The sequence below is a fragment of the Peromyscus eremicus genome, chromosome 4, assembly GCF_949786415.1.
Source record: "Peromyscus eremicus chromosome 4, PerEre_H2_v1, whole genome shotgun sequence".
Lineage (NCBI taxonomy): Eukaryota > Metazoa > Chordata > Mammalia > Rodentia > Cricetidae > Peromyscus > Peromyscus eremicus.
In genome coordinates, this window is record NC_081419.1 from 86,337,711 (window position 1) to 86,359,138 (window position 21,428).

A 21,428-nucleotide genomic window follows, 5' to 3' on the forward strand; every position below is an offset into this window, starting at 1 on the left:
GCCAGAAGAGAGAGTGAGAGCCTCTGGAACTGGAGTTCCAGCCAGTTGTGAGTTATCATGTGGGTGCTGAGAACCGAACCTGGGTACTCTACAAGAGCATCAAGCATTCTTAACCACTGCGCCATCTCTCCAGTCCCTTTTTCATTTTTTTGAGACAGTCTGGCTATGTAGCCTGGGTTCAACCCTAAGACCGTCTTGCCTTAGCCTCTTGAGTGCATAAATTAGAGTCCTGAGCCACAATCCCTGCCTTAAAATTACCATAAAGTTTTTTCATTAAATTACCTTTTAAAGTTATTAACTTAATTATATTAAATTCATATATTAGCATGGCTGAAAAGTCAGACTAAGAAAAGTTTGGAGGGGGAGAGAAAGGGGGATAAGAAAGGGGTATGGGAAGGTGAAAATGACTAAAATTCAGTGTGTGTGTGTGTGTGTGTGTGTGTGCATGCGTGTGTGTGTGTGTGTGTGTGTGTGTGTGTGTGTGTGAAACTGTCGACAACAACAAAAAACACAAAACAAAAAATCCAGGCTATGCAAAATAAAATACACAACAGCAAGTACTCTTCCCATTCATTTCCCCGTAACCAAGTCCTCCATGCCAGAAGATGTCAATTTTAACTGTTTCCAGTACATTCCCGCCCCTGGCAAAATCTCGTGCGCGCGTACCCATACAGACAGACAAACAGATACACAGACACAGACACACGCACACGCGTGTGCGCGCGCGCGCGCACACACACACACTCACTCACACTCACACACACACACACACACCGTTTGGTTTTTTTCTTTCTCGGTTTAAAGCAGGGTCTCACTGCTCGAAATTCTCACTGCTCGGAATACTGCCCAGGCCGGCCTTGAACCCCGTAGTTTCTGGAGATCCTTCCGCCTCAGCCTCCGGACTTCTGGGGTTACAAGCACGTGTTAAACTCCCGGGCTTTTTGAATGTATCTTATGCAACGGCAAGCAAACCAACTACATCCGTTACTTAAAAAAAAAAAAAAAAAAAAAAAAACCTTTAAGGTTTTTCTGCCTATAAATTTAATATGTTACAATATTTTGCCACTATAAATAGTGCTGCAATGATCATTTTGCAGTATCCTGATTCTAATTTTTTTTTTTAAAACTAGACTCTTATAAGACTTTTCATTCTTTTAAAAACTGGGACTATTCTAAGAAGGGTACCTTATTTTGCTATTATTCGCTACTCACCATATAAGAAAGAGCTGAATTTGTGGTCAAGTCCTGAGTTTGAATCTTGGTTCGACCTCTAAAACAAAATTCACCAGTTTCATAAGAAACGCTTTACGTTCTTTTCGCTTTGCATAATATCGAATACCCATCATGCACTCTTTACCGCCAATACTTTGAAATGGGGCAGGAAACCGGATGTAAAAGTGGGGGTCAGAAAAGTATCTTACTTCTTCCCTAGGATTATAGGAGGGTGAGAATCCCGGAGCCCTTATTTCTCCAGGAACTACAAAACTAGTGTCTCTGAAATGAGTGTGCAATTTGAGATTAAAGATGAGACTGGATGCATCAATATTTAACCCACACCCATCCCTACCTCCTAATGTCTGGCAGTGCCTGGCACACAGTGGGCAATTCCATCCATCTTAACAACTCTCTGCAAGGTTGTAGCAAGCTGGAGCCCAAGGCCAAGTCCTGCTCTACTATGCCCCCTTCTGGTCATCTGGATATGACTGGAGAGATGGACTACATTTCCCGGCATGCCTTATAGAAACTTCCGGCCAGACAGGAAGGATGTTGGCTAGCACGATTGAGGTGGTGCACTGAGGGTAAACGCGGCTGGCTGTAGAGAGGTCGGCTTCTTGTCGCTGAGGTGCAGTCATGTTTCTCCAGTATTACCTCAACGAACAGGGAGATCGCGTCTATACGTTGAAGGTAAGAGGAGGAAACAGCTGTAAATCGGAAGAACGAGAAATTTAGGTGGGAGGAGCTGTTGGAACCGGCCACCGTCCTGCGCAGCCTGGTGCTTGGAGCCGTGTCGGGGGCCGAAACGTGGTAGACTGGGGTAGTGCACGGCTTCTTGTTCTGACCATCGCGTCTCCTGGCTTCAGGTTTCCCCTTTTCTTGTTGTCGCCTTGCTATCACACCACTCATATATTGAGATCATTTCCTTTTTTTCCTTGAGCAGAAATTTGACCCTACGGGACAACAGACTTGCTCTGCCCATCCTGCTCGGTTCTCCCCTGACGACAAATACTCAAGACACCGAATCACCATCAAGAAACGCTTCAAGGTGCTTATGACCCAGCAACCGCGCCCAGTTCTCTGAGGGTTCGTTAATTTCTTGTGCTGCCCGACCCCAGGCCGATTATCAGTAACCAAATGCGTCAGTCCGTGAGCAGTGAAGCCTTCCCATGCTGTTTGGAATCCTATCTCACTACATGATTGCGTCTGTCGTGGTGGGCATCACCCGTAAAAGGGACAATCTTAACTTTTTTTTTTTTTTTTTTTTATGCTTTGAATTACTGCCAGGTTATTAAAGAGACAATGACTTGAAAGTTCATTTTTGAGTGTGGTTTAAGGAAAAGGTGGGGGGATGGTAGTGCCGTTGTTAGTACAAGGCCACTTGAGAAAAAACGATAAGTCTTCGCTGTAGCAGGAGCACTGCGCCCTGAGTGATAGTTAGGGTACTGGGGAAGAAAGGTTGAGAGACTCCCACAAAGGTCGGGTTTCACTGAAAAGATAACTCTTGTCCCTGAAGTAAATTGTGGCCCCTTTAAATAACATTCTGAATTCCTCAAAGAGTAATAAAGGCATAAAAGACTGAATTGGAAGTTAGGAAACTGGTTCTGTTTCCCCTCTTTCTGTAAGGAGTAAAGGCACTTAACTTGTTTAGTCCTCTGTTTTTCTCATTTTTAAGGGTGCGAAGGCGAAGCTTCTTAATTATACAGTGTTGGTTCAGCTGTCGTAAGTGGGAATGTCATTGACCAAACTTACTGACCTGGAAATACACCCACACTTTTTCCTCTCTAGTTAGCATACATATAATACCCCTGCATCTGTAGTCGCCGGCAGCCATGTAATGCCCCACAGATCTTAATTTTGAAGAGAGATGAGAGATTCAAGAAAGGATTATTGTTTTCCAATCTAGTGGTGTGTGTGTGTGTGTGTATGAAATAGAAGTTTAAGGACTTTAGCCACTGCCATGGAAACTGATTTTTATTTATTTATTTATTTATTTTTTGGAGACAGTTTCTCTGTGTAGCTCTGGCTGTCCTGGAACTAACTCTGTAGATCAGGCTGGCCTCTGCCTGCCTCTGCCTCCCAAGTGCTGAGAGCAAAAGTGTGCATCACCACTGCCCATTCATAGCCTTGAACTCAGATCCACCTGCTTCTGTCTCCCAAGTGCTGGGATTAAAGGTGTGTGCCACCACGCCCAGCAACCTAAGTGATTTTGTTTGTTTGTTTTGATTTTTGTTTTTTCAAGACAGCATTTCTTTGTGTAGCTTGGCTTTCCTGGAACTCGCCCTATAGACCAGGCTGGCCTCCATCCGCCTGTCCCTGCCTCCCTAGTGCTGGGATCAAAGATGTGCTGCCATGCTTGGCTAACCTAAGTGATTTTGTTGTTTTGTTTTTTGAGACAAGGTTTCTCTGTGAAGCAGTCTTGGCTGTCCTGGAACTCACTGTGTAGATCAGTCTGACCTTGAACTCAGAGATCCTCCTTCCTCTGCCTCCCAAGGCGTGCACCACCGCCGCCCAGCCTGTGATTTTTAATTAAATTATTTCATATTAGAACGATGATGAAGTAAAATAATTGTATTCAGGCATTCAAGAAATGCTAGTTGTGCCGGGCGGTGGTGGCGCACGCCTTTAATCCCAGCACTCGGGAGGCAGAGCCAGGTGGATCTCTGTGAGTTCGAGGCCAGCCTGGGCTACCAAGTGAGTTCCAGGAAAGGCGCAAAGCTACACAGAGAAACCCTGTCTCGAAAAACCAAAAAAAAAAAAAAAAAAAAAAAAAAAAAAAAAAAAAAAAAAGAAATGCTAGTTGGTCTCTTCCTTCCCTTGACAAGTTAACCGGCTATCAGTTTCTCAATCCTGGATTGTGACATTGGATCTGAATGTATTTATGCTTACTGCCACTAATTTTTTTTTAAAGAAGTATTTATTTTTATTTTATGTGTATGTGTGTTTTGCTTGCATGTATGTATGTGTGCCATATTTGTTTCTGGTGTCCACAGAGACAGAGGGCATTGGATCCCCTAAAACTGGAGTTAGGGATGGTTGTCAGTGACCACCTGGGTGCTGAGAACGGAACCTGGGTCCTCTGCTGAGCAGTCTCTCCAGCCGTAGTGCCACTAATTTTAAACTTTCTTTATGGAGACTGTGTTTTGCATTCTTGCTGTATAATCATATAGGTAGGAAAGTTCACGATTACTCTTTTTTTGTTTTGTTTTTTGGTTTTGGTTTTTTTTTTTGAGACAGGGTTTCTCTGTGTAGCTTGTGCCTTTCCTGGAACTCACTTGGTAGCCCAGGCTGGCCTCGAACTCACAGAGATCCGCCTGGCTCTGCCTCCCGAGTGCTGGGATTAAAGGCGTGCGCCACCACCGCCCGGCCCAGGATTACTCTTGACTGTTGGTTTTGAAAGAAAAATAAATCATTTGACATATCTTTTAACAGAAGACAGATAACTTCCATGTAAGTTATAGGTCTGCTAAAATCATATATATATATATATATATATAATTTGTTGGTTTTTTTCCTCTCAAGTATTTTATTTCTTAGGCCATTCATGAACACAGTTTTTAGTGTTGTTTGTGAGAGATTTTAAAGAATGAACTATATCCTACTAAGGATAAAGATATGTTAAAAACTCTGCAAACTGCAAAAATGAACTGGAATTTTCTGTCTTGTTTGGCATTTATTTCATTGGCTTGTGACAGTTTTTTTATTCTGAGTGAGTCTCAAAATTGCTCTGTAGTTGAGGATGACTTACAGCTTTTGATCTTCCCACTGTGGTGTTTGCCTCCATGTATGAATGTGCACCACATGCATGCCTGGTACCTTCAGAGGACAGAAGAGGGAGCTGGATCTCTAGAACTGCAGTTATGGATGATGAGCCACCATGTAGGTGCTAGGACCCAAACCTGGGTCCTCAGCAATAGCATCAAGTGCTCCAAACTGCTGAGCCATCTCTAGACCCAAAAGTTATCTAAATTTGCTGTTTAAAGTGTGTGTGTGTGTGTGTGTGTGTGTGTGTGTGTGTGTGTGTATGTGTGCGTGCATATGTGTGCTAGTACCCACCCAGGCCAGAAGAGGGTGTCAGATCCCCTGGGACTAGAGTTAGACAGTGGTAGCCTTTATGTGGCTGCTGGAACTCGGGTCCTCTGGAAGAGCACCCCTGTCTCCAGCCCCCACCACTACATTTTGAGTTCTGGGATAACAGATGTGTATTACCACTCCTGGTTTATGGTAGGGATTGAACCCAGGAATTGTATGCTAGGCGAGCACTCTACCAACCCTGGAAGGTTTTTTTCTTTCCTCCCTCCCTTCCTCCCTTCCTTCCTTCCTTCCTTCCTTCCTTCCTTCCTTCCTTCCTTCCTTCTTTCCTTCCCTTTCTTAAGTACAGTTGTAAGTTTGAATCAAGAGCCATAGGCTATTTAAGAATCCAAGTTGGGCATGGTGGCTCAGGCCTGTAATCCTAGCATAGAGAGAATGAGGTAAGAGGATTCCTGTGAGTTCCACACCAGTTTGGGCTATGTAGCTAATCCTTGTATCAGAAAACCAGCAGGGGGCTGAGGATGTACATAACACACTAGGTAGAGTGCTTTTCTAACAATCACAAAGCCACACAGAAGAGATCAGGTTTGGTGATAATTCAGCACTTGGGAGGAGAAGGCAAGTCAGAAATTGGAAGTCATTCTCTGCTACACAGAGTATGAGGACAGCCTGTGCTACCTGAACCCAAGTCTTACTTTGTCTCCAAAGATCAGAAAAACCTTTGGCCAACAAAGGTGTATCACTGCCACTCATGCAGATCTGGGTTCAATCCCTGGGACCCATATGTGGAAGGACTCATATATGTGCATGCCCCCCAAAAAATAAGTGTGCTTTTTAAAAAAACATTAAAGATTTTTAATTCTGCCTCCAACTCCATTGATGAGGATAGAATCTAGGGCTTTGGATTATGCCAAATTCTCTATCACAGAGCTAATACAGTTTTACATTTTAATGGGAATTTCATTTTTTCCCCAGGTCTTTAACTAGACTGGGAATTGTCATTTGATCAAGGGGAATTTCCAGACCCAAGAATTAAGACAGTTTTGATCCATGACTTTAATTTTTTTTAATATAAACCTTTTTTTTATATGTGTGTAAGTACACCACTTCCATGCCTTGTCTTCAGAGGTCGGATCCCTGAGTTATAGGCAGTTATGAGACACATCATGTGAGAACTGGGAACCGAACCGGGGTCTTCTGCAAGAGCAGTAAATGCTCTTAACTGCTGAGTGGTCTCTCTAAACCCTGATCCATTTTTAAATATGCTGATTTAACTATTTGCACCTAAGAGCTCCAGCTAGTTTTTCTGCATTTTGATTAACATTACAGGAAGACTGTTGAATTGAAATTTATTAAACATTAAACATGTCTAGTGACAGACAGTAAAGTAGGTCAAACACTAGACATGGAGTGGAGCAGATACCTCAATGTCTTCTCCCTGTCTATAGAGTTCTCTTTAATGGAAGTTTAGGCCTGGCTTGCGATTTTCAAAGGGACGGGAACAAGAAGTAGGAAAGTAGCCTAAACTGAAGATGAAGATACAGGTTTTTCAGAAAAGACGTGAAATTTTACACTGAGGGTCCCATCTAAGGTAAATAGATGTGGTAACGGGAGGTTTGGGTGCCAGAAAGTTAAGGTTTCTGAGATATTCTGAGTAAAGATGACCCTTGCGGTCCCGGGGTAAATGAGCGTTGACTGCCTCTGAGCTGCATCCAGAATCCATGCAGCACAGGTGACAGGAGAGAGAAAAGGCATCCCGCCACACACAGTCAGGCCCGGGGGTGGACTGCAATTCCCGTCGTGCTCCACGTGAGAGCCGCCGGCCGGCCGGCGCAGGCGCGCTGCGAGCTGTCTCTGCTCTGCAGACTCCGGGCGGGGCTGCTGGTGCCCTCAGGACGGCGCCGCCCTCCAGCTGCTCCCCAGACTTCTCCGGACGGTTAACCTCGAATGAGGAACGAGCGGGGCGGGAAGGGGAGGGCTGCGGCGGCGCGGGCAGAGCCCGCCGCGCCCGGGGCAGGGGGCGGCGAGGTCACGTAACGGCCTCGGGCGTCTGCCGGGGAGGGGGCCTCGTGCGCGCCGCCGCTCCGAAACAGTTAGCGGCTAGTAAACAACAGCTGCGCGCGCACCCGCATCAGCTGGCGCGGGATCCCGCACCTGCGACCTCCTCCTTCCTAGCCGGGGACCAACCTGCGTGGCCGTCTTCTCGGCTGAGACCCAAGGAAAGCCGGCGAGAGGCCACCCGCGCCGGGCCCGGGGGAAAAACGCGTCCTGTCACACGCGGCGCAAACACGGCGAGCGGTCGTGGGCTCCAGGGACTCGCGACGACCTGCCACGACCCGGAGCTGCTGTCGGAGCTGCCCTGATCCGCTAGCCGCCGCCTGCAGCTCCTCTGCCAGGACGAGATCTCCGGGAGGCAGGAATCCACTCTGCCCCGGCATCCTCTCGTCGCTGTCCTCTTTTTTTCTCTCCATCCTGTAGTGTGGGGGTATTTTTCCCGTTATGCATGTGCATCTCTCCCACCAGACCCAAGTGGATTGTCGACCTCAAAAACATCGGGTGGCTCAGCACACACCTCCTCCCAGCCAGACCTGTGGGGTATTCACCTGATACACAACAGGTGGCCAGTGCACACCTTTTCGCAATCTGATCCACGCTATATATTCGTCTGATAAGGGTGGGCCTGCATGCTCTTTCCTCAGAACCGTGGGACACTCAGCAGAGGAAGGACTAACTACCTCATCAGGATCTGGGGGTTGAGCAGAGGGAGGCATCACCAGCTGCTGTGAGATCATGGCATGGAGCCCTCAGCCCTGGACCAGGGGAGATAGCCTAGGATTCTGAAGGAACCAAGTCACGCAAGATTAGCATCGATTTGTTCTCATTTTGTTTTTCAAAAATTATTTTTCAGTTAACTGCTGGTGCACTTTATAAAACAGTTGGCTGGAATTCTAAGTAGAAGGATTCTTAATTGGGCCTTTGTGGGATGTAAATCAAGGTAATTGAGGGTTTTTTTTTTTTAAGTATTCTATTTTTGCAATCAAAAGTAGCTAGTGTAGGAGGAAGAGTTTTTGTGAGCGTTTCCTTTTTCATTGTTAAAAAGGGGGGAAAATGCATCCTCCAGAAGTCACCACCAAGATGTCTTCAGTTCGGTTCATGGTGACACCAACAAAGATTGATGACATTCCCGGTTTGTCAGACACCAGCCCAGACCTCAGCTCTCGATCTAGTTCGCGAGTAAGATTTAGCTCCCGAGAAAGTGTGCCAGAAACAAGCCGTAGTGAGCCTATGAGTGAACTGTCTGGGGCCACTACTTCTCTGGCAACTGTTGCCCTAGATCCTTCCAGTGACCGGACTTCTAACCCCCAGGATGTTACCGAAGGTAAGTAGAAACCTGGAGGACCGGGTCTTTCAACCCCTGGGTTGTTCACGCAGGATAACTACCTTTTCCATTTTATAATGATCACCAGGAATTACGGCCCCCTTTTCTGTGATGCTAGTGACCAGAGTAGGTCACTGCAGTAGACATTTGGCGTTTGGGAAGGTATCTGATGGCAAGAAGGCAAGGAAAGGCATATTTTGATTTCCTTATTTTTTGTTATCTTATAACTAAAGTGACTGTTTTTGGTTAAAGACAAATAACAAAGAATTAAATAGCTTGCAACACAGAGAATCCTAAACTGTAAAATTTAATGGGCCTGGGTATGTGCTTTCTCTATACAGCTTTGAGGCTTTGACTCTTACAGTCGGTTTTTAAGGCAGGTTGCAAGGAGTAGTTACTGCTAATGTCTTAGTGGCTTCTTCCAGAGACTGCTGTGTGCCATAAAATGATTTTTTTTAAATTCATGTTTTTATAGAATGTTTAAAGTAGCTAAGTTCACTCAAGGAGATGCTACTCTGTTGAATGGAACTTGCAAAGAGGCAGCTAATGCCCGATTCCCACATCACTTCACTGCTGAACTTTAGACAAACTATTTTGTGTATTTTATTGGGTTTCGTAGTCAGGACATCCAGGAGCCACTTCTGCTCATATTGACTGCTTCCCTGAGTTGACCTTGAACTTCGCAGACTGGCTTATGTTAGAAGTTTTCATTTGATTTGGAGGGAAAGGGGGATGCAAAGAGAGATAAGGTATCTTTTTCAAACTCAAGAAAAAAAGTTGGAGAACTGTGTCTTAGTTTTATGCCACATTCTGATGAGTGTAATCTTCTAGATGAAAAAAAAAAATTCCCTTTAGCATCCTAGAGACTCCTAAACATTCTACTCAAGTTTGAAAACATGGCCTTGGCCACTGACTTGTGAAAGCAAGAGTGACTTGCCATTTCCGGCTTCAGGAAATACTGTTCCTCCTGACCTTCAGTGTTCCGGAAGCCAGTTTTAGTTCCTCAATTTTGTTTGTTTTTAAATGTCTTGAGACAAGATATACTTGGTAAAGTTTATAGTTCTAGAATTCACTAATCCTTAGTCATTTTTTTATGGCAGTATTATATGTCAATTCCTGGTCTAACTGCTTTCCACCGCTTGCTAAATCTTACACTGGATTATACACACTATGTTAAAGTTAAAATATGGAATAAAACATTGTAATTTCCTCCTATGCCAAATTTTTATTTGATTTTTTGCTTATATATTTATTTGTTTTTGTGACAGGATCTCATGTAGCTCATCCTGGCCTTAAACAGTCTGTGTGGTCCAGGATGCGCCTGAACTCCTGATCCTCCACCTCCACCTCCCAGGTGCAGAGATTAAAGGCCTTGTCAACCACACCCAGTTTTATGTGATGCGGTAGATGAAACTCAAGGCCTCTCTTGTACTCTCTCAACTGAGCTACATCCCCAGCCTGTACCAAATTACTTCCAAATTATAGTTTTAGTCTTTAATCCATCACACCACATTTAAATTGTTAAAATGTCAGTTCAAAACTATAGTCTAGATAAGTCCCTTCAAGGAGTTCTGATACCTCTTCTGCTTCAGTCCTGTGTTCTAGTCAATGAAATCAGGTCTTTTGTCCCTATATCCCTACTCTAGACCATGACTGCAGTATATGTATCACTTTACTTTGTTGTTTACATACTCTCTTCCACAATCCAATCAGGCTGTAAAGTTCCCAAGGACAGTTTTTGCACCTAGTGTATAATGTGTGATGTCAGATCTATTTTGTACTCAATAGTGAGTTGAACTTCCAGACATATCCAAAGACACAAATTCAACAGAAGCTAAAAAGATAAAGTGATAAAAGGAGATGAAGGAGTTGCCACTATTGAAGCAGAGAACCTTCATCTGATGTGTAGTATCTAGAGCGGTGGTTCTCAACCTATGGGTCATGACCCCTGGGGGATTGTCAGTCTTTTTACAGGGGTTGGCTAAGACCAACAGAAAACACAGATATTTACATTTATAGGGTTGTGAAATATCAGTGAAAATAATTTTATGGTTGGGGTCACCACAACATAAGGAACTGTATTAAAGGGTTGAGGCATTAGGAAGGTTGAGAACCACTGAGCTAGAGAATTGTTTTCAACATTTCCGTCCTAGTTCCATTTCTATAGATTCTGGTTTATTTATGTTAATATTAAAAAACAAAAACCTCTTTCAGCTGGTTCAGTTATGATGCCAGTGTTGACCACAGCTCAGAGAGGAAGAATGATTAATACCACATACATGGAAAACACTTTCATATCTGAGCTGGCATTTGAAAGGTGAACCAAAGTGCACCAAGTGGTTAAGGCACATCTAGCTTTTTCTTAAATGTTAAAGGACAGTCCAGAATATTTATCTATGCTTGGAATCACTACATTGTAAGTGATTGGAATCACCACCCAGTTGCTCTCTCAGTTCTGTGATATGGTATGAATAGGTCTCATCCAGTCCCTAATGTGAGGGCTAAAGCGGAGTAGGAAACTTGGGAAGTAGTGTGTTTTGCTTTTCATAGGACTGTAGTTTTAAAATGCCAAGCACCTTTTTGTTTGTTTGTTTGTTTGTTTTTCAACAAGGTCTCATTATGTAGTCTTAGCTGACCTAGCGCTTGATATGTACACAAAGCTGGCCTTGAACTCACAGAGTAGTCTGCCTCTGCCTCCTAAGTGCTGGTATTAAAAGGGTGCACCACTATTCCTGGCTTCACCAAGCACTTAAAAATACTTTTCGGGCCGGGCGGTGGTGGCGCACGCCTTTAATCCCAGCACTCGGGAGGCAGAGCCAGGCGGATCTCTGTGAGTTCGAGGCCAGCCTGGTCTCCAAAGCGAGTTCCAGGAAAGGCGCAAAGCTACACAGAGAAACCCTGTCTCGAAAAACCAAAAAAAAAAAAAAAAAAAAAAAAAACTTTTCAAATAAACATCTTCAGTGTTTCCTCCAAAGCCAAAACAAATGAATTTCACTGTATATATGCTCTTCTTAGATATACTATTAATGCTTATTGACTACCTCCATGTTTTACTTTGACTCCTTATGTGACATTATGTAAGGAAGTAAAATGGATAGCTTATTAAAATATTGATTTGGTACCCTTTTAGCTGGCTTGATAGCATTCTCTGATAGATTTTTTAAAAAAAGACATTTTGGTGTCACATATCCAAAATGTTTGTATGGGTTTATGTATATACGTATGTACAAGTGTGGACATGGATGTGTAGAGGTCAAAGGTAACATTGAGTGTTGTCCTCTACACTTTACTTTTTAAAACAGGGACTCTCACTGAACCTGGAGCTCGCCTGTTTAGCCAGACTGAGGGGCTGGCCAGCAAGCCCCTAGGATCCACAGTGTTGATATCATAGACACATAAGGTTGCACCCAACTTTTCATGTGAGTACTGGGGAATCTGAGCTCCAGTTCTCTTGCGTGCTTGGCAAGCACTTTGTGACCGATCCGTCTCCCTGGCCTTCCAAAATATTTTGATTTTAGGTTACAACTGTTTTCCTCCTGCTCTTCACACCCAATATTAACATTAAACTTTATAGTGTTCTACTGCCTCCTTGCTTATGGCATACCTTCTTAGGTACCTTTGTCCATCCCTAAAGCTAGTAGAATTCACAGGACAGCTCACGGAAGTGGGTATTGATGAATCAACTGAAGATGCAGTTAAATTTGGTACAGCTTATTTTAAAACTTGATAATATGGTTGAGTGGCAGTGGCGCATGCCTTTAATCCCAGCATTCAGGAGGCAGAGCCAGGAGGATCTCTGAGTTCGAGGCCAGCCTGGTCTACAGAGTGAGATCCAGGACAGGCACCAAAGCTACACAGAGAAACCTTGTCTCGAAACACCCGCCCCCAAAAAAGAAAAGAAAAACTTGATAATATGCTAATACTACTCTGAGCCACAAAAGCCATTAGCCAAATCCAGAATATGAGAAATTTTACTTAATAACTAGCTCCTTCAAAACATAGATGGCAAAGGGTAGAAGAGTGATAAAGAGGGAAGCTTTTATAGATTTAAAAGAACCACATCAATCAATGCAGTGTGTAGGTTTGGATTGACTCCTACAGTGACCAGAACAACTATAAAAAGACACTTTTGAGATAACGGGGACTGAGAATGATACTGTGCGTCAGTAATCCCAGTACTCAGGACAGTGAGCTAGAAGAATCAGTTGTGTCTGCAAATAGGCCACCAGCCTGGACAACGTAGTGAGACGCTGCCTCAAAAACAAATGAAAGTCACAGTAACTGAGGGAATTTGAAATACACAATATTAAAATGTTGGAGTATTTACAGGTAAGATGATATGCTCTAGCTTTCTCCCTCTGGCTCTCTTAATTCCCACTCTCCACCCTGACACACACACACAGACACACAGACACACACACACACACACACACACACACACACACACACACACGAAGGAAAGAAAAGCTTGGAAAATGTTTACAATTTATTGTTGTAATAAGTACCTGAAGAGCCATTTTCTATTTTCTCAGCTTTTATCCTATAAATGAAAACTATAAAAGGTTGAGTTGTGCACTCAGGAGGCAGAGGCAGGAAGATCACAAGTTCGAGATCAGCCTAGGCAACATAGGTCCTTGTCAGAAAAAGCAAGGTAAGGAAATCCAGCTTAGTGGTAGAGAGTTTGCTTAGCACTCACAGGCCTTTGGCCTGACCCAGGATCACTTTCCCCCATTGTCCCCAAAAAGGTTTGAAAAAAAATATATAAATATATATATATATATTGGTTTTTTGAGACAGGGTTTCTCTACGTAGCTTTGGCCCCACTCTGTAGCCCAGGCTAGCCTCAGACTCACAGAGATCTGCCTGCCTCTGCCTCCCGCATCCTGGGATTAAAGGTGTGCGCCCCCACCACCTGGCTAAGGTTTGAAATTTTAAGAGCTGGTTTAGTAGGGAGTGTTTTCTATACTAGAGGCAGTCCTAGAATATGGTAGCTATGGATTAAGTACCATCGATTGGTACAGTGATTGTGTCGACTTCTGATCTCCCAGCTGTAGTGTTCTCTTCCATGTCCCCACTAAAAGCCCACATGCTTTTCCTCTTGGTGGCCTGTTTATTGGCTTCAGACTCTCACAACTTTTGTCCTTTTACTGAAAATAGATTGTTTTCTCATACAGTATATCCTGATGTCAACTTTTACTAATGGAAAAGCACAAGGGATGGAAGATCCTCCTGGAGGTCTGGAGCCTTACAAAAAACATGCTTTCTGTTTTAAAACTATTAGTATAAGGGGAGTGCTATTTAAGGCAACCTGTAATGACCTATCAGGACATTCCAATGCTGTTACTTAAGACAGCCTACAATGACCTGTCAGGACAATATTACCCTGTATGCTTTTGGATCATGGCTGTTTTCTCTTTTGCTCCTCGTGACCAGTAAACATTTCTGGACTACCAAGGACTTGGCACAGATTCTAACAAGGTACCACCACCTGAACCATTATGGCTGTAAGCTTATGGCTTCACTGGGAAGAGCAAGCTGGCATTCAGTCCTCACTACCCTTGCCTCTTTTGGCCCAATGCCCTTAGGCACATTCTACAACTAATAGGCTTGTTAACTGAGAATAAATCAAATTACGTGCATTTTAGGTTTTTGGCAGTACATATCTCTTTACAGTAGATATGAAAATTTGAAGTGCTCATTGCTGGAATTCCAAAATCCATTTTTATTAAATGTTAAACAAAATAGTGTTTTAATAAATTTTATAGATGAATAGGAAAACAAAGTATTTCTATTAATACTCTCAAATTAGTGCTTTAGTGTATTGTAATCTTTAATTACATATGAAGGCATAAACACAAACCCACATAATATATAACATATGCAGGCACATACATGTAACACTTTGCCTGAATGGTTCAATGGTTGGTTAATAAGAAGTATTTTGCTTACTTCTAAAGTATACACTTGTCATATTTTAACATTTCTTGTTTTCAGAACATTTTATTACTGCTGCCCCATGAGTGTCTGTGTGTATGTATATGCCCACACATGTGAACCTGTGTGTAATTAGGGCCTGAACCCAGGGCCTGGTATCCTGCAAGCTGCATGGCATACATACCATGCTCTGTTACTAAGCATATCTGCAGCCATGCATTTAAATTTTGTTGTTGTTGTTGAGATAGGATATTTGTACATAGCAAAGGTTGGTCTGGGCAACTCTGTAGTTTCAGTTGGTCTCAAATTCATTAACATCCTATCTCTACTACCAAGTACGTATTTTATTTTTGAAGTGCTGTGTGTGTGTGTGTGTGTGTGTGTGTGTGTGTACATAAGCACTTGTATAAGTGGAGACCAGAAGCCAATTTTGGGTATCATTTCTCTGGAGCCATCCATCTTGCTTTTGAGATAGGTAGGGCCTCTCACTGGGATTTAGGGCTCACCAGTTAGGCTAGGCTGGCTAGCCAGTGTGCCTCAGCATCAGCTTGCCTCTGCTTCCCCAGTTCTGGGATGGCAGGCATGCTCTATCACCCTCAGCTTGTTACATGGGTGCTGGGAATCACATTCAGTTCCCCGTTCGCCAGCAGGCCCTTTACCCTCTGAGCTGTCGTTCTGATTTTTAGTTTTTTTTGTTTTGTTTTTCAAGACAGAGTTTCTCTGTGTAACCGTCTTGGCTGTCCTGGAACTTGCTCTGTCCTTGAACTCACAGATATCTGCCTGTCTCTGCCTCCTGAGTGCTGGAACTAAAGGAGTTTATCACTAGTGTCCAGCTGTGAGTCCAACTTTTAAGCTGTTGTTAAGTCAGTAGTGAAACTTATTTAACAAGATTTCATAATCAAGTCAGAATAAATTAATCTCATGGCTGGCAAGGTGGTTCCGTGGGTAAAAATGCCTGCCACCAAACCTGATAACCTGAGTTTAGTACCAGGATCTACATGATGGAAGGAGAAAATCAATTCCTAAAAAGTTATCCTCTGATTTCCACCATCATATGCATACAAATTTGCCTGCACACACACACACACACACACACACCCCAAATATGCAATAGTAAATCTGAGAACTATGCAAAATTTAAAATGTTGAAATTTTTCATAGAGTAACTGAGAAGATTAAATTCAATTTTGCAGGTTTTAGGGTTGGAGTGCCAGCTCAGCAGTTAAAAGCATACACTGTTCTTGCAGAAGACCCGAGTTGAGCCTCAGCCCTCAGGTCCGGCATCTGAGAAGAGCCTGTAGCTCTGGCTTCAGAGGGTCTGATGACTTGGGCCTCCAGAGGCACTGGTATTCACATGCACACACACTCCCATCCACACATAGATACAAACAGTCAAAAATAAATCCTTCAAAACACAAAACTAGAAGAAAAAAGCTGTATTAAATTATTGGGCAGTGGCAGATATTTGTTTTGTTTACATTTAATTTAGTTTTTCTTTTAGTATTTGTTTTATTTTTGTGGGTGGGGTATACAAGTGTGCACCTTGGGGCATGTGTGGAGGTTGAGGACAACCTTGGGGAGGTGATTCTCTTCTTGTACCATGTAGGTCCTGGGGATTGAACCCGGGTAGTCAGACTTGGAGACGCATGCCTTTAACCTTCCTTACCACCTCACTGAGTTCTTTCTTAGTTTTACTTTTTACTCCTTATTTTAGTCCTTTCTGTTAAAGATCTCCAGTCCAGCCTCTATTTTCTTCACCTAAATAATCAGTGGCAGCTTTTGGTTTGTGTTTTTATTGCTGCATTTGATAATCCTTGTTATGTTTCTCGTGACCTTGAGAAGTCCATAGCTAAAGCCAAGTGATAGCATTTATCTGTTGCTCTTATAATCATTTGGTGGATTTAAGATTTTGGCTAAAGGCATTTGAATTTCTTACATCTTACTAGTTAGGTTTGCTTTCACTGATGAAAAGCTATTCATTTTTCATATTGCTAGTTAAAGAAAAACACCTCTAAGTAAATACTTGTGCATACACATGTGTGTTTTTACCTTAAGGAGTTACGAGAAACTGAATCCAGATAAAATTTATTTTGCTTTGAGATTATTTGTATTTATTATCTTATTTAAACATATAATAAATAATACTTATTTTCACAAGTGGCCAGTTAACATCCTAAGATGCATGTAAAAGACTGACTTTTTTTTCTAGTTTAGCAGTATGCTGTATTCCATTGAATACACTAAACGCAAATAGGAGCTAGGATTAATTTTCTTCTGTATTAGATAAGGTTAATTCTTTCCTTTAAAAAAGAAGTTTTGATATTTTTTTACCAAGATTTTTTTTGTTTTTGTTTTTTCCTGCTAAGATTAACTTTTTCTTGTTTAGGAGAAAAACTGAGGTATCAGATAAGTAGCCTGAGCAAGGTCATGCAGATCATTAAGAAGCAGTGATCTTCTAGGAGATCTGTGTGATTCTAGCAGTAGTGTTTTCATTTTTACATAGGCTGGCCCTGCCAGAATGTTTATTAAATAGTAGTTATATAGTGATATAATAGAGGTATTAAAGAAATACAGTTTTTATTCTCTAGGACATTATTTTGCCTGACATTCAAGGGAAAACTACAAGTGGAAGGCAATACAATTACATGTTCTTTGGATTGCTAGAGTCCACGTTTCTTGAAGGTAATTTGGCCTAGAAATGTATATTTCATTATTACATACACAAATGATAGTGCTCATGTTCAGCACCATGTAGTACTGCTGAGCTAATGGACACTTTACATTGGTTCATCAGTAAAGTTCATGCATGTTCATATTTCATTCCAAGCCTTAGTGAATTTTTTCTTACATTTTATTATTATTTTTAAATTTTTGTTTTGTTTTGGTTTTTGAGGCAGTCTTGCTGTTTAGCCCACGCTGGCCTTGAGTGTGGGAGCCTCCTCCTTCAACCCCCAGAGTTCCTGGATTACAGGCATTCAATACCACTATGCCTGGCTCAGTAAATCTCTTTGTAAGTGGACTTTTTGGGGTTGGGGACAGTTAAGAAAGCAGTGATTCATAAAAGCATTTGTTCTTTGAAGTAGGAAGTAAATTAACAAGGATGGTCCTGAACTCGGGAAGCTGCTCAGTGATAGACTACTAACATAGCATGTGGAAGGCCCTGGGGTCAACAGCTGACACCATCAAACAACAGTGGTTGGTTGATTGATTATTTTGTTAACAAGGACATCTTATTGGGATTGTGTTTTTATTGTTCTTATGTTTACAGTTTTGACAATATGTTGTTTAGTGTCATGTTTTCGTTCTATAGACTTCATAATCAGTAGAAACACATTTTTAACCTACCAACTGTATAATATTAGAAAAACAAAGTGGCATAGATAAAGTATCAAACCTGCAGTGAGAAACTGAGCTTTCTGTATGCTTAGCTTCCAGTGCTACCTCTTTGGTTGGTGAGTCTTGGATCCACTTATACCTGGGCTATAATGACATTAGATCAAGGGGACAACAGCCCTGTACAGAAAGTTACAAGGATTAAAGAGATGACTTTCAAGAGCCGAGCCTGGAATTCCCAGAGCCGTTCAGTCCGACTTCGTTGACTGTTTGGACACTGCTGCCAAAAAGGACTGAAGCTGCTCTGCAGTTAGCTAGCCGCTGCGTCCAGTGAACTCTCTGTGAGCTCAGGAGCTTTGGGCTCCTGAAGCAGCGGCAGAGTGGTGGACTGTTACACTTTCCTGGGTCTTTCTTTTCTTGTGTATGTTATAGTTATTTAGCTAACAAGACTTCAAGCTCCTGCGGGGCAGGGGACAGTGTCTTGCACTGTTTCTTTCCTGTTTCTGGTATGTGGTGGCATTCCGGTAATACAGAATAAATGCATGGTTCTTCGTCTGAGACAGACATGGTAGAATCCACCATGAAGTAATGTCTTCTATTATCTTTTAGACTTCCAGTGCTAAAATTTATTAAATGTTAACCACTACTAACATTTCATAAAAATCTGTTTTCATAGTTTAAATAGTAAGTACTTGCCAAGATGATACCTAGTCTTCACAAAGTAATTCATTCACCCTTTCTCTACATATATGCTAAGTGAGATAAAACTTAGAATTTTTTATCATTTAGCTTAAAAAATTTTAGATTTACTTATTTAATTTTGTGTATGGGTGTTTAGAATACATGTATGTATGTGCACTATGTGTGTCCCTGGAGCCTTCAGAGGTCAGAAGAGGGCAACAGATCCCCTGGGGCTGGAGTCACAGATAGTTGTGAACCACCATGTGGATGCTGGAATTGAATTGAATTCCTCTGCAAGACCAACTCTTGCGAAGTTGCAAAGTGCTCTTAACCACTGACCCATCTTTCCAGCCCATCATTTTGATATTTTAAACTATTATTCAGTCTCTCAGTAGCAAATAGATAAAAGGGTTTGCTGAATATGATAAATAGGGAAAGTGTAGATTCGTCTTTTACTGGAGAATGAGAGTATACTTAACAGGCTCCAGCAAAAGCAGTAACTCTAAATTTAAGTAGTGAACTGTTCATTATCTTCTGTGAGATGTTTACAGCATTCTGTAAAGTAGCCATTCAGAGTGCAGTATGCAGACGTTGCTGGGTCATGAGCTGTTCATCGCCTGTCTGAGGAAGTAAGGTAAGAAATTGGAATTTTAGAAGCCTGCACAGTAGATTGATAGAGCAATCTTACAGCTGTTGAATTTCATAATTTAAAAAAACTTGGCAATTGTATTTGGTGTATCTTCATTTTTTTATTAACTCACTTTGTTATTTCTTGTAATGAATTGGAAATGTAACAAATTCTGTTTGGCATGGTGACACATTCCTGGGAAGGTGGAGGCAGGAAGATCGGGCCTTTAAGGCCCGTCTCCATCCACTATATAGTGAGCTTGAGGCCGGCCTGGGCTATTGGAGACCCTGTCTCAGTGAATAGAAAAAAGATAGCCTTCACCAGAAATAATTTTCAAAACACTATTCTAAAATAGTGGTTAATCATCTTTCATATGTGTGCCTGCCCCTCCAAATAATGCCATACTCCATGGGAAAGTTGAGTGGTGTTTCTCTACCATTGTTTCTGGATAGAAGTAGGGAATAGGCTTGTCTTTCATGCAACTGTGTTTTTGCTTAAGAATCACTGCTTTAGGGTTGGGAAGATTACTTAGTGGATGAGAGTGCTTGCTGTATAAGCATGAGGATCAGGGTTCAAATCCCAGCACCCACATAAAGGCCCAGCATGGCTGCATGTGTCTGTAGCCCCAGCATTGGGAGATGGCAGCAGGTAGATCTGGGGCTCACTGGCTAGCCTGCTTCTCCAGAAACAATGAACTTCAAGTTTAGTGAGAGACCTTGTTTCAGGAGAATAAGACAGACGTAGAAGAAGACACTTGATTTCCTTTTCTGGCTTACACACACACACACACACACACACACACACACACACACACACACAGATCTATGTTCTAACATATGCAACATATTCTTCTCTATGATGTAAGAAGTTACAATTTGGGGGAAGTTTTACACTTCTTTATAAGTTCTTCAATTCTGCTATTTTAAATATATGATAGAAGGAGGGACTCAGTAGGCCACATGCCTAACTGAGGAGTTATTGGTAGCGAATAGCTGCTGGAGAAGTGGGTGAGGTGTCACTTTTCTTCAGTGGTGTAGCCACTGGTAGGTTGCCTGTGCTCCTGCTGAATAACCCATGCCATGCTTATGCAAGCAACACTAATTAACCTCAGTGGGCCATTTTAAAAATACATGAAACGAGAAGGGGGGACTCACTGGAAAGAAAGAGTTCAGTGGGAGTGAGAGGAGCAAAAGGGGGCAAGAGGGGAGACTATCATCAAAACATGTTACTTCCATTTCTGAAACAGTGCCTTCTAAAACTGAAGTATATTCCATATTTTCTCCTCACCTCATCTCTACAGGAGGATGAATATTGTATATTATGGTTGTACAGATTATAAAATAGAGCACAGTTTACAACTGAGGATAAACCAGCCAATTTATAATTTATGCTCAGGGTGTTTAATAAATTTACCTTAATCAATAGTGAAAAATTTTAATTTATTTGGTCACTGGCTAATAGTTGTAATGGTTCAGTAAGAATAGCTACAATAAGGCCAGGTGTGGTTGTGCAGGTCTTTAATTCTAGCACTCGGGAGGCAGCAGCAGATGGATCTCTGTGAGTCCAGGCCAGCCTGGCCTATTTAGTGAGTTTTAGACTATCTGGAACTACACAGTAAGACCTGTCTCAAAAAACAAAAAACGAAAAGCCTACCATAGATTTTTTTTTGTTGTTGTTGTTTGTTTTTTGTTTTTGTTTTTTCAAGACAGGGTTTCACTGCGTAGCTTTGCGCCTTTCCTGGATCTCGCTCAGTAGACCAGGCTGGCCTCGAATATTTTCAAAACAATCATATGTTGGAACTGCCTACAAGGATTTTCTGCTTTGTTGGCCATTTTATTAAAATGCCCTTTGGGATGAAGTAATACTGTAGGTGTGCAGCCATCAACTGGGCATAATTTAAAGGTTCCCCTCAGGCATTTAGTCTTAAGAGGGGAAAGTACTTTGAATGGTGTCTTAGAACTGCAGTTTAGGAGAGGTTCAGATGGTTTGATCTGTTTCAAGGCCAGAATTCTTTGTTCTTAGCTCAGCATTCCCAGTAAGCATGGTACTTTCATAAATCCTTGTCCTGTGTAGTGTGTGGTTGTATGTGTATAAGTTAATGAGAGAATTCTGTGAACAGATGTATATAGATAAAGACTTGCCAGTGTGGGCTCATGAAATCTAGTCTGTTCTGTGTATTCAGTTTTAAAAATGTTTTTATTATTTTTATTTTATGTGTATGGGTGT

General features: G+C 42.1%; 2 protein-coding genes across 2 annotated transcripts in view; both read left to right on the plus strand.

Annotated features, from left to right (window-relative positions):
- The first annotated feature begins 1,756 nt into the window (after positions 1–1,756).
- On the plus strand, positions 1,757–2,798 carry Nop10 (NOP10 ribonucleoprotein). Its single transcript, XM_059259512.1, has 2 exons — positions 1,757–1,905; positions 2,159–2,798. The coding sequence occupies exons 1-2, from the start codon at positions 1,852–1,854 to the stop codon at positions 2,297–2,299; spliced, it is 195 nt and encodes a 64-aa protein (XP_059115495.1). The 5' UTR covers positions 1,757–1,851; the 3' UTR covers positions 2,300–2,798.
- A 4,535-nt stretch (positions 2,799–7,333) lies between these two features.
- The window catches only part of Slc12a6 (solute carrier family 12 member 6), a 91,229-nt gene continuing 77,134 nt past the window's right edge, over positions 7,334–21,428 (plus strand). The window contains exon 1 of the mRNA XM_059261092.1: positions 7,334–8,626. Within this exon, the coding sequence (XP_059117075.1) occupies positions 8,356–8,626 (271 nt within the window). The 5' untranslated portion in view covers positions 7,334–8,355. The remainder of the gene's footprint in view (positions 8,627–21,428) is intronic.

Coding starts and splice junctions, on each gene's coding strand:
- Nop10 (XM_059259512.1), top strand. CDS start 1,852: ATGTTTCTCCAGTATTACCTCAACGAACAGGGAGATCGCGTCTATACG. Junction 1,906..2,158: donor ATCGCGTCTATACGTTGAAG/GTAAGAGGAGGA, acceptor TTCCTTGAGCAG/AAATTTGACCCTACGGGACA.